Source organism: Sarcophilus harrisii, chromosome 1 (assembly GCF_902635505.1).
Source record: "Sarcophilus harrisii chromosome 1, mSarHar1.11, whole genome shotgun sequence".
Classification (NCBI taxonomy): domain Eukaryota; kingdom Metazoa; phylum Chordata; class Mammalia; order Dasyuromorphia; family Dasyuridae; genus Sarcophilus; species Sarcophilus harrisii.
The window spans coordinates 279,654,222-279,667,588 of record NC_045426.1 but is presented as its reverse complement, the minus strand read 5'-3'; the positions used below and the strand labels follow the sequence as shown (position 1 = coordinate 279,667,588).

The following is a 13,367-nucleotide window of genomic DNA, read 5'->3' as shown; positions in this document are numbered from 1 at the left end:
ATAGACCACAAAGTAATTGGAAACTAAATAATCTTACCTTAAAGAATGATTGGGTGAAACAGCAAATCATAGACACAATTAATAATTTAAGCCAAGAGGATGACAATAATGAAACTTTGTACCAAAATATATGTGGCATGCAGCCAAGGTGGTATTGAAGGGGAAATTTTATATCTTTAGAGGCTTACTTGCACAAAACATAGAAAGAGAAAATCAATGAATTAGGCTTACAACTAAAAAATCTAGAAAAAGAGCAAATTAAAAACCCCCAATCAAACACTAAACTTGAAATTCTAAAAATAAAAGGAGAGATCAATAAAACTGAAAGTAAAAAAAAAAAAAAACTATTGAATTAATAAATAAAACTAAGAGTTGGTTTTATGAAAAAACCAACAAAATAGATAAACCCTTGGTAAATTTCATTAGAAAAAGGAAAGAGGAAAATTAAATTGTTAGGGAGAAATTTCTACTAATGAGGAGCAATAATAATAATAATAATAATAGAGCAATAATTAGGAGTTATTTTGCCCAACTTTATGCCAATAAATTTGATAACTTAAATGAAATGGATGAATACCTTTAAAAATATAGGTTGCCTAGATTAACAGAGGAAGAAATAAATATCCTAAACAATCCCATCTTAGAAAAAGAAATAGAACAAGCTATTAACCAACTCCCTAAAAAAAATCCCCAGGACCAAATGGATTTACATGTGAATTCTACCAAATATTTATAGAACAATTAACTCCAATGCTATATAAAGTATTTGAAAAAATAGGGTATGAAGGAGTCCTACCAAATTCCTTTTATGACACAGACATGGTACCGATACCTAAACCAGGTAGGATGAAAACAGAGAAAGAAAATTATAGACCAATTTCCCTAATGAATATCAATGCAAAAATTTTAAATAAAATCTTAGCAAAAAGATTACAGAAAATCATCTCCAGGATAATATACCATGAACAAGTAGGATTTATACCAGGAATGTAGGGCTGGTTCAATATTAGGAAAACTATTAGCATAATTGACTATATCAATAACCAAATTAACAAAAAAAAATTATCTCAATAGATACAGAAAAAGCATTTGATAAAATTCAAACCCCATTCCTATTTAAAAAAAAAAAAAAAACACTAGAGAGTATAGGAATAAATGGATTTTTCCTTAAAATAGTCAGTAGCATCTATTTAAAACCATCAGTAAGCATCATATATAATGATGATAAGCTGGAACCATTTCCAATAAAATCAGGAGTGAAACAAGGTTGCCCATTATCAGCATTACTATTAAATATTGTATTCAAGACGCTAGCTTTGGCAATAAGAGATGAAAAAGAAATTAAAGGAAATAGAGTAGATAATGAGGAAACCAAATTATCACTTTTTGCAGATGATATGATGGTATGTGGTGTTTTTCTTTTCTAAAATATAATGGTTCTCTGGGAGCAGGTTTCTTGAGGAGGTTTCTGGAGGCAACCTTAGTTTCAGTTCAAAGTAATAATCACCTCAAATGCAGCCAAAATCTCTTCCAAAATAGCCCGGTTAGTTTTCTTAGAGGCCTATCTCCCTCCTTGGTTCCAAGAACTCTTGCAGCTTGTCTTTTTGCTCTTCCAGCTTTTGCCTCTAGCTTAACTCCAACTCCTGACAATCTTCTGAACTGACCGACTTCACTGACTCAGCTCCTTTTTATGCTCTTTTAGAGGTGTAAACTCAAAGGTTGACTCCTCCTCCAAGAGTGGGATTATGGGAGGTGTAAACTTGGATATCTCCTGACTTGTGAACTCCAATGCGTGAGCCAATATGTGAACTCTCAAAGGTATAAACACAAGCATTGTTTCTATCAATTCCATTGAGTTAACACTAGGATTCTAACAATAGTATACTTAGAAAACTCCAAAGATTCTACTAAAAAGCTATTAGAAGTAATCCACAAATTTAGCAAAGTTGCAGGACACAAAATAAATCCACATAAATGACCAGCATTTTTATACATCACTAACAAAATCCAACAGCAAGAGATACAAAGAGAAATTCCATTTAAAATAACTCTCGATATTATAAAATATTTGGGAATCTATCTGCCAAGGGAAAGTCAGGAACTATATGAGCAAAACTACAAAACACTTTCCACCCAAATAAAGTCAGATCTAAACAATTGGAAAAATATTAAGTGTTCCTGGATAGGTCGAGCGAATATAATAAAGATGACAACACTAGCTAAACTAATCTGTTTATTTAGTGCTATACCAATGAGACTCCCAAGAAACTATTTTAATGATCTAGAAAAAATAACAACAAAATTCATCTGGAAGAACAAAAGGTCAAGATTTCAAGGGAACTAATGAAAAAAAAAAAAAATCAAATGAAGATGGCCTAGCTGTACCTGATCTAAAACTATATTATAAAGCCTCAGTCACCAAAACCATTTGGTATTGTCTAAGAAATAGATTAGTTCATCAGTGGAATAGTGTTATGGGCCAGAACTCTGAAACAAGGATTCTTACAAGGTATTAACTAAGTAGTTTAATCTAGTTTAGCATGGTGATTAATAGTTTTCTAAGTTCAGTATGATTGATTTAATCTTACCACAAATAATAGTTTCCTAATGATATAATGATTGGTTTATACTCAGTGTAGAGCATATAAGCTAGGAGCCTCAGCTAGATTCATTAAGAGGCAGAGAAGACAAAGGACTGGAGTGCAGCTCTCAGAACCAAGGAGAGAGATTCACTCCATCTTTGGTCAGGCTCCTGGTGGCAGGCTCTACTTCTTCATTTTCTCCACTGAGACCAAGACTTTGAAAGGCCTTTAAGAAAGCTTCCCAAGCCCTGTTTGTAGTGGCTAGAAACTGGAAAATGAATGGATGCCCATCAATTAGAGAATGGCTGAATAAATTGTGGTATATGAATGTTATGGAATATTATTGTTCTGTAAGAAATGACCAGCAGGATGAATACAGAGGGGCTAGGAGAGACTTACATGAACTGATGCTAAGTGAAATGAGCAGAACCAGGAGATCATTATATACTTCAACAACGATACTTTATGAAGATATATTCTGATGGAAGTGGATTTCTTTGACAAAGAGACCTAACTCAGTTTCAATTGATCAATGATGGACAGACGCAACTACATCCAAAGAAAGAATACTGGGAAATGAATGTAAACTGTTTGCATTTTTGTTTTTCTTCCTGGGTTATTTCTACCTTCTGAATCCAATTCTCCCTGTGCAACAAGAGAACTGTTTAGTTCTGCACACATATATTGTATCTAAGATATACTGCGACATATTTAACAGATACAGGACTGCTTGCCATCTAGGGGAGGGAGTGGAGAGAGAGAGGGGAAAAATCGGAACAGAAGTGGGTGCAAGGGATAATGTTGTAAAAAATTACCGTGGCATGGGTTCTGTCAATAAAAAGTTATTATAATAAAAAATTTTAAAAAGAAAACAAAGCTCCCCAGCCCCAAGCAAGGAGATAATACAGATCCAACATATCTCCCTAGGTCAGATCTGTCTGAGATTTCTTTCAAATGTATTATGTAATAGATCTTATCTTAAAACAACAAAGAATATTTTCTGTAGAAGTCAAACTCATATCTCCTGGCCCCTAATTCCAATATAGACTCATTAGTAATGACCCTACAATAACCTAAACTATTCAGATAAAAAAAATCTAGTTGAAATTTAATCATATTGGTGGTAAGAGAATTTTCTGCTGCAATAAAGGAAATAAGTATGTTTTGCCAGGCACTGTCTTATACCTCATTTGAACAACAACCCTGGGAGACAGCTACTACTATGATCCTCATTTTACAATTGAGGAAATCAAGATAGACAGAAGTTAAGTGACTTAGCTAGGGTCACAAAGCTACTAAGTATCTGAGACTGGATTTGAATTCAGATCTCTCTAACTCTAGGCCCAATGTTCTATCCTTTGCACTATGTGTCTGCCCAGTGAAGAGGACAGACTCTTGTTCTATCTGTAATTTACACAACTCTGAAAAACTGCAAGGATATAAAAAGAACAAAAATATATCTCTATAATCCATCTACAATTAGACTTCTTACAATTTCTCCAAAGAATGTAAGTATTCTTTGGTAATCGTTTGTATGCTTTCTGATTAAATTGAGGTCTTTTCTGTCTAAAAGACTAACAGTGGCCAAGATTCTTTTGAGTAATACATATCCTAAATAAGGAATTCCGTATCATGTATCCAATGATTAAGGGAGCATTATTTAACAGCTTTTCAAGGTTTTCCATTCGATAAACTTTCCACCATCCCTATTCTCCTCATCCCCAGAATTCAAGAGAAGTAGAAAGAACTAATGGACTGAAATTTTAACTGACCAATTTATGGAAAAACTTTTTCCCCAGTAGGATGTACTCCTTATTATATTCTAATCTACCTCTTAATAATCAAACTGTTTATCTCCCAAGGAAATAGTTACAAGCAAGTCAAGGATGATCTACTCTTGGTTCTTACCAGTTTACAAACTCTGCTCCAGTGTATTCTACAATAATTATTTTGTAAGAAGCTTTCCAGATTTTGCTCAATCCTCAATTGCCTGTACTCTGTACCTACTCTGTAATGTTCTGGTTAGCTTTCTTGAGGGCCTTCAGATTAGCCTTGGTCTCAGCAGAAAATCACCATGAGAATAGTCAGGGATAAAGTCCAAAGTCTTTATTGTCTGGGGCCGGCTAGCTTTCTAGGGGACCTTCAGATGGGCCTTGGTTTTCTTAGTGGAGGAATGCAGGAGGCAGGAGAGCTACAAGAAGCTGCTCAAGCTCTTCTTTTCTGTGGCTGAGTTTGTTCCCAATTTATATACTCTATTACAATTAAATCAATTCATCATACTGAGTATAAACCTATCATTATATAACTAGGAAACCATTATTTGTTATAAAATTAAATCAATTATATTGAACTAGAGAACTCTTAATCACCATGTTAAACTAGATAACCATTTTTCTTATCAATTCCACTGAGTTAACACCTTTCTCCAGCATTCTGACCCATTACATTACTCTACTGTTTGAAACCAGGATGTTGGTATTAGAAGAAACAACTGCACAAAGGAGACTAGATGGAAAGGGCTCTAACAGGTACTTTTAATGCTTCCACTACTGTCAAACTTACAGGTTTTGATAACTAGGTCCACATTTCCCAGTGTCAACAAGATAAGTAAACTATTTCTCTAGAGTTCACCCATTAGACAATTCAGTTTTCAAATCACTCAGAAGTAGACAACTCCAAAAAGTAGTCAGAATTCTTCATTGACAGAAGATAGATCATGGTATGGATACCTTGCTCTATTTATTGTGTTGTACTTTACAGGGTTTCTACAGATTCTACATTGAGTCAATTCAATCAAATCAAAATAATGTCCTCTTTCTACTCATAGGATTCTTCAGTTCTACTCAAGTCTGCATTAAGAGATACAAACTATTCAGAACAAGTAATAGTTCCATTACATTATGTCTTGGTCAATTAATATTTAGATGACAGTATTACAAAAAGATAAAAGGAAACTTTCTAGTAGAGCATGAATAGGAGGGTAAGAAGACTGCAAAATATCCAGACAAGGACTGATTAGAAGAAATAGGTACATATAATCAGAGGAAATTAAGACATGGAAGTAATATAACTGTCTTTCTAACATCTGACAGGTTATCATATAGATGAGGGATCTGAGTAATTTTCCTTAGCCCCATCTGGCAGAATTGAGAGAAACAGGTGAACACTGCAAAAAGCCAGATTTAAATTTGGAAGACATAAAAATTCTTAATGGTTCTGAAGTCAGGAGGACCCAAGTTCAAATCTGACCTTAGACACTTAACACTTCCTAGTTGTGTGATGCTGGACAAGTCATTTAACTCCAAATGCCTCAGGGAAAAAAAAAATCTTAATGACAAGAGTTTACAAAAAGTAGAATAAATTACCTTGGAAGACAGTGTGTTCTCATTAGAGATCTGCATGGAGATGGAAAACCCACTTGTAAGGGATGCTGTAAAAAGAATCCCTGGCAAGGTAGATAAAATGGAATAGCCTTTAAAGTAATGGCTAGCTCTTTGGTTCTATAATTCAGTTATGAATCTTGTTTTCTTGGCCCAAGACAACTGAACTAAGAACATAGTTTAAATTGTAAAGTATGATAGTAAGAAATCTGAAAAAAAAAATCATAGGTTATTGTATTTACAAAGTTTCCCTTTATTACAATTTCTTTTATACTGATTAAAATGTGCTCTCAGATTGAAACTTTTCTGACCACCAATACTTTCAATAATGTTTCTTTCTAATATGAATTCTCTGATGTTGAGTAACATGTGCTCTCTGGGTGAATGCTTTGCCACACTCATTACATTTATAGGGTTTTTCTCCAGAATGAATTCTATGATGTCGAGTCAGGTTTGCCTGCTTGGTAAAGGCTTTATTACACTCATTACATTTATATGGTTTCTCTCCAGAGTGAATTTTCTGATGCTGATTTAAATTGGCCCGCTTAGTAAAGGCTTTTTCACATTCATTACATTTATAGGGCTTTTCTCCAGAATGAATTCTTTGATGAAGATTAAGTTGTGAAAGGTAGCTATAGTCTTTTCCACATTCATTACACTTAAATGGTTTCAATCCTATGTGAGCATGCTGATGCTGATTAAGATTTGACTGCTTGGTAAAGGATTTCCCACATTCATTACATTTATAAGGTTTCTCTCCAGAATGAATTCTTTGATGAAGATTAAGTTGTGAAAGGTAGCTATAGTCTTTTCCACATTCATTACACTTAAATGGTTTCAATGCAAAATGAGTATGCTGGTGTTGAGTAAGGTTAGACTGCTTAGTAAAGACTTTCTCACATTCATTACATTTATAAGGTTTCTCTCTAGAATGAATTCTTTGATGTTCGGTAAAATTTGCCCACTTGATGAAGGCTTTCCTACATTCACTACATGTAAAGGGAATCTCACCAGAATGATGGGTATAATGAACATTAAATTGTGAAATCCATTTGAAGGTTTTCCCACATTCTTTACACTTAAAAGGTTTCTCTCCAAAATGAATTTGCTGATGTTCAGTAAGATTTAACTTCTTAGTTAAGACTTTACTACACTCATTACATTTATAATGATCTAAGTTTTCTTCAGAATGAATTCTCTGATGTTCAGCACTGTTTATCCACTTGGTAAAAATTTTCTTACATTCATTACATGTACAGGGTTTCTCACCAGAATGATGGTCATGATGAAGATTAAGCTGCGAAATGTGACTAAAGGTTTTTCCAAATTCTTTATATACAAAAGGTTTCTTTCCTGGCCGGATCTTTTGATACTTAAGCAGCCCTAAATTATCTTTGATGTTTTTTCCAAATATATCATATTTATACATGTTTTTTACTATAGGAATTTGTTCTGTATCTAAGACTGGTCTCAAGTTGAAACTTCTCTCAAATTCATTACTCTCAAAGCCTTTCTCATTACTGGAAATTTCCTCATGTACAACAGTTTCTTGCTCCAAATGCTCATGGGGGCCTTGCTGCCTGACTAATCTGCCATAACAGTGAAAAGTTTCTTTCAGTTTGAAGTTCCAAGAACTAAGTTTTCTGGGTCTTTTCATTATTGCTCCCTTAGGTGATCCTTCCACAGATGTTTCCCACTTTTCAAATGATGCCTTGGCTTCAGGAATGATGACTGAATCTGAAAGAAGAAAGAAACTATTGCAGTGGAAGTGGAAAAACAAAGTAAGATTAAAAAAAAAATACCCATGATGAAATAGTTCATATTTCTGTAGCTGCTTTAAAGTTAACAATACATTTTTCTCATAACAACCCTGTGAAATAGGTAGTATAAATATAATCAGCATTTTCTAGGTGAGGAATAGAAGTTTCTCTCAGTCCTTGTCAATAGTTTAAAGGTTTTGAAGAGTTTCTTGGATCAACATTTCCAAGGTGTTTTCTCTCTGACCAACAAAATGAGCTGTTACTTACAATAAATTCCTGTCTGCTAGTTTTTCATTTATTCAAATAGATAAATACCTCTGGGGGCTTCACTTTCTAGCATCCATGGCATTTCCCCATGTTCCAATTGGGAGACCATTTCTGGCTTGGAAGCTGAAAGACCTGTTCATGGAAAAGAAAAGTGAAATGCATATTTCTGTGGTAGAAAAATCATTCCAAAATATAATCTCAGATTCTACATATTTAGAGAGGGTGGAATATGTTAGCCACAATTTAAAGAACTTCAAAACTACTCAGTGTTAAATCCTCATAAAATACAGGAGGATGGGCCAAAGGGCTGAGGATAATACAAATCTTCCACCTGTGAAATTATTTTATTGGGTTCTTAGCAGAAAACCTGAACACAAAAAGGCAAAGAAATGGAAAAGGACAGTATCCAGACTAGTAAAGGGGGAAAGAAACTACCCCATTTTCAATTCTATAATACAAAAAGATCAAGATTCTCTGGCTTCTACATCAAACAAATTCAGTGTGGTACTTTCAAAGCTCATGGTCTTTAAAAATTATTTAATTAAGCATTTATTTTTATGAACATTTTATTATAATAAAAGTTATTTAATTAGCAAAATCAAATAAAATTTAATTTAATTAAAAATTCTGAGATATATGGGGGAAATTTACCAAGAAAAACCAAGTTCCTATAGTTCTCCAGCAATACATCTCTGTATAGGTTCTGCTCAACAGGGTCCAGTTGTACCAGTTCTTCCCAAGTGAAATCTGGAACCACATCCTTGAATGTCACTGATTCCTGAAACACAAACATACATCTGCTTGCCAGCTAGTTAGCTCCCTACATTGCTTATAGGGATGAGGCTGGCCGCAACAAAGAAATGAAGAGTGTGTAAGACACTGATAAAACAGTAAAGTAATTCTATATAATTTGTAATCTACTATAGGTAGTTACCATATACATCACTTATATCAGAACTGTGGTGGAAGGGTGGGGAGTATACCAAAAGAATGTGATATGCCTCCTACTTTTATGGAGCTTAGAATTTTATTTGAGAAGCACTGAATCCTGTTAAGACAATGGGAACTTATTTCTAATAATTAGCCCTTCAATTCTTGTAGCAATAAGAATAACAATTCAAGGATCCCCTTGGGATATACAGCATCCTATTCATTTGCTCAAGCCCACTTTCCAAGGAGAAAGGATGAATTTTAAATGAGAATTCACTTTCTCTAAAACTCAAAGAATGAATTAAACTCACCCTAAGATGGCTGTGGTTAACACTAACATCAATTTCATTCTCAATATTAATTTCCAATTAAATACCACAAAGCTACAATCGTCCAATGTTAAAAGATTATTTGTTTTCCAACATAATCATTCATTCCTCCAGTATTATCAGTATTTGTGATTGTTTTCTAATTACAAAATACATTGTATGGTCATTAAAACAACTTTTCATTCATAATCCTGCTCCTATCAACAAGAAGCTTTTCTCAAATTTTCCCATTAATGCCAGGGCTAATATTGTTAATACAATGTCAATTCATTCCTACCCTGTTGGAATACACAGGAACCACCTGACAGTGACTGCTGGAGATCCAACCCAGAATGGATCTCCTCTTGTGAGAGGATGATACAAGGAGACTGAGAGGCAGTTGCTGCTCTCTAAACTCTCTGACTGAGAGGCCACTGCGTTGTCTGACCTCTCTCCTCTTCCCACTGCCTCCAATTTTTCTCATTCCCCGTTCACAACACCTGTGTCAGCAAAAGCTGCCTTGCAACTTCTTCAGATGTTATGATCCACAATTGTGGAGGCTCTCGGAAAATTGACCTGTCTCTTAATACCACCCCACCAAAAATCTAAGGAACAGATCAAAAATTATGTTTCTTCCATGACTAAAAATTAAGTAACTCTCTATTTCTTTCCTCAAATTCTAGTAATCCTCAGTCACCTCCACCTAAATTCTTATTCTACACAACTCACCTGAAACAAATGGTAAATATATACTTTTATATAATTCCCTTCTGTTACTACCATCTTCTGTGTCTTAATAGCCTCTCCACTAATAAGGAATTCTGATCAAGCATGAACTTTTTCCTCATTTTTTTTACTTTTCTAAAAGTTTATTTTAAAATAGAAAAACAAGCCAAATATAAAAGAAAAAATTCCCACATGCACAGAACATGAGAAAATTTAAAAAATGAGATGATAAATTTCCATTTCAAGAAATTGTATATGATAAATACAACATATTGTGTCGAGAGCTGTCCATCATTGCTTCCATGTAGGTTTTCTTCTATTCTCTGCTGTGTACTTTTTATTTTTTCCCCTTTCCTCGCCCCCTCCCCCACAAAGCTACAATTAAGCATGGATATAATCATACACATATATACATTCATATATATCTATGTTAGGCTGCTCTTTGTTTGTAAAGTCCTATTTCTCTGAAGGTGAATAACATCATCTTTCAAGAAGTTTAAGTTTTTCCATATTTTTCTAAATCCACCAACTCATCACTTCTTGTACCAAAGCAATATTTCAATCTTATACTATCTAGTTATTTTAAGTAACCTAAAAATATTAATATGGCTGACAGTATAGTTTCCCCATTTTCCTTTTTTGATTTGTCTACTTTAGTTTTAATTTTGCCGGAAACCAGTGATTCCTAGCCCTAGGTTGTTTTCCTAAATTCTACTTCTGATCATTGTCATTATGTTTGTGTATATCTCTTATTTCTTATCCCTACTAATGCCTCTGCTTTACTCCTATCTGCTACCTTGCCTTGCTATTACTTAACCTCTTCACTCCCAGGATCTTTCCCTCATCCTCTCCCTATACTTTTTCTGTCCCTCTTTTTTCCCTATTTCCATTAATCTATACATCCTTCTTCAACTACCTCCCCTTACCTTATTATTGTTTATAAATTTAGAACTTTTATACCTTTCAAGATATATACAAATTGTTCCCTCTGTGAGAATTCCAGAACTACCAACCCTCCTCCCTCATCTAATTCCTCTGTGTTACTTCTAGCTTTTGCCCCTTATTCATATAAGATAGTTACTTTTTAAAATCTTTTCCTACATTGCTATTTTAGAATCACATCTTACTCAGCTCTAATGTTTCTTTTAAACTACTCAATTATGACATATATATATATATATATATATTTCCACAAATAAAACAAAGTTTGCTCTTATTGAGTTCCTCAAAATTAGTCTTTCATGTTTAGCTCATATTTCTGTTGGATCTTAAATGTCAAATTTTCGATTAAGTTCAAGGGATTTTTTGCCACAAAATCCTGAAAGCCTAGCAATTCATTGAATATCAATTTTTTTTAAAAATTTTCCATTCAGGATCATGCTTAACTTTGCTAGTTATGTAATTTTCTGTCACTACCCTAGTTCTTTTATTCTTTGATAGTCTTTCAAGACTTGTGATTTTTTAATTAGCCACTACTAGGTTTTGTATAATTCTAACTGTGGCTCTGCTGTATTTGTTTTTTTCTTGTTGCTGGTAATATTCTCTCTTTGATCTGGGGGTTTCAGAATTTTGGCTATGATATTAATGTAGGCTTTCTCATTAGAATCTCTTTCAGGTGGTGATTAGTGGATTTTTTCCATTTCTACTTTCCCCTTTGGTTCTAAGGCTTCAGGATAATTTTCTTTTAATTATTTCTTGTATTACTGTATCTAGATTCTCTTTTTGATCACAGCTTTAAGGTAGTCCAATTATTCTTATGTTTTATCTTCCAGATTTGTTCCCCAGATCTATTTTTCTTATGTCTCTCACATTCTCATCTATTTTTTCACTCTTTATATTTTGTTTTATAAATTCTTGATCTTTTCTAACTTCACTGACTTCCCCTTATCCAATTCTAATTTTCAAGGAATCATTTTCTTCCTTAAAACTTTGGATCACCTTTTGCAATTTACATAATTTTCATAATCTTATTTCTCTCAGAGTCTTTCTTTTTGTTTTTTGTTTTGTTTTGTTTTTTGTTTTTTTTTTTAGTTTTTCCTCAAACTCTATTATTTGATTTTTAAAGTCATTTTTGAGTTCTCTGAATTCTTTATGGGCAGGTGACTATTCAATGTTACTCTTTGAGATAGGAGAGGATTTTTTTTTTTTACTTCAGTATCTTCATCTGAAGTTGAATTTTGGTCTTCCCATTCCCTCTATGGTTTGGGTTCTTTCTCCTTTGCCTATTCATGGGTTTTATTTTTTTTAATTAGTAGCAGATTGTTGGAATGATTACTTCTGCCCCTGGAGTGTGGGAATGGTGCCTCTAGACTCAAATCTTCCTTTAGTTCTTCCCTTTGCTCTGAAACCAAAAATCAAAAGTTCCACCCACCTGTAAGTACCCACCACACTGCTTACCAGGCACTTACTTACCAGGCAAGTACTGGTTCCTTTTCGGCCAGAGTATATCTCCACAGCACAACTGGGTCTGGCATTCCTTATCAACAGAGATTCTTTTAATTTTCCCCAACTCAGCTGCCCAACTCTCCACATTGGGGGGGAGGTGAAGACACCAGTGGCTGAGACCAAGGCTATTTCCCAAACCAGCTAGCCTCAGGGCTGGCCCCTTGCTAGTTCAGTGGAACTAACCTACAGGTGTTTACACTTTACCTAGGCCAAACCTCCAACCTAGTATCTTTCTTTGGCTCTACCCAGATTGTCCCAGGAGGACCTCTTATTTCTTTTTACCACTCTAATTTACCCTGAGGCACAATTTTATCCTATTTGGGGGGGAGGGGCAGGGATATGGAAAGTTTGGAATTTTCTGTACTACTCTGCCAACTTCCCAAAATCCTCCACCTCCTCATCTCTTTTCATATTATCTTAATATAATACTTGGTTGTCCCCAAACCATACCATATTCTCCAGTGTCCCCTCCTGGACAAACCGCAATTTTCCCCACTTCAAACATAATGAAAAAATAAATCAGTTCTTTGTTGTCTAGACCATTTCAAAAACTTTCAGAGAGCCAAAATGTCATCAATATACCCCTTACATAAGAGCAGATTGCAACCAGACACAGCATGTCCAAAGTTTTCAAAAATCCTCCAAAAGTATCTCTCAATATACTAAAGGTTTTCCACTCTGATAATATTTCAGGTAAATAGCAAAACCTGGGATACGTACTATGTTTCCCCTACTGCAAAAAGAAATAGGAATCAAATTTAATAAAGGCAGTCCAAAATCTAGCAATTGTCAGAAAATGCCAATTATAGAATAACAGAAATTAGCCTCTTCCCTACTAATCAATAAATGGTTGCTTGTTGTCCTTCATTTTTTGAAGAGAACCAAAATGACATCACTGTTAGTCATGTTACAATGTGTCCTATTGTGGCTAATCAGACTATTGTTGATGTTGAAATCAATAGATATTTA

The 13,367-nt window shown here is 34.2% G+C and overlaps 1 protein-coding gene across 1 annotated transcript; it reads right to left on the bottom strand.

Moving 5' to 3' along the window:
- Positions 1-5,896: 5,896 nt before the first annotated feature.
- On the bottom strand, positions 5,897-9,559 carry LOC100920621 (zinc finger protein OZF-like). The gene is made up of 3 exons (XM_031943135.1): positions 8,641-9,559; positions 8,038-8,121; positions 5,897-7,699 (listed from the first exon to the last, which is right to left on the bottom strand). The coding sequence occupies exons 1-3, from the start codon at positions 8,780-8,782 to the stop codon at positions 6,285-6,287; spliced, it is 1,641 nt and encodes a 546-aa protein (XP_031798995.1). The 5' UTR covers positions 8,783-9,559; the 3' UTR covers positions 5,897-6,284.
- Positions 9,560-13,367: the final 3,808 nt, after the last annotated feature.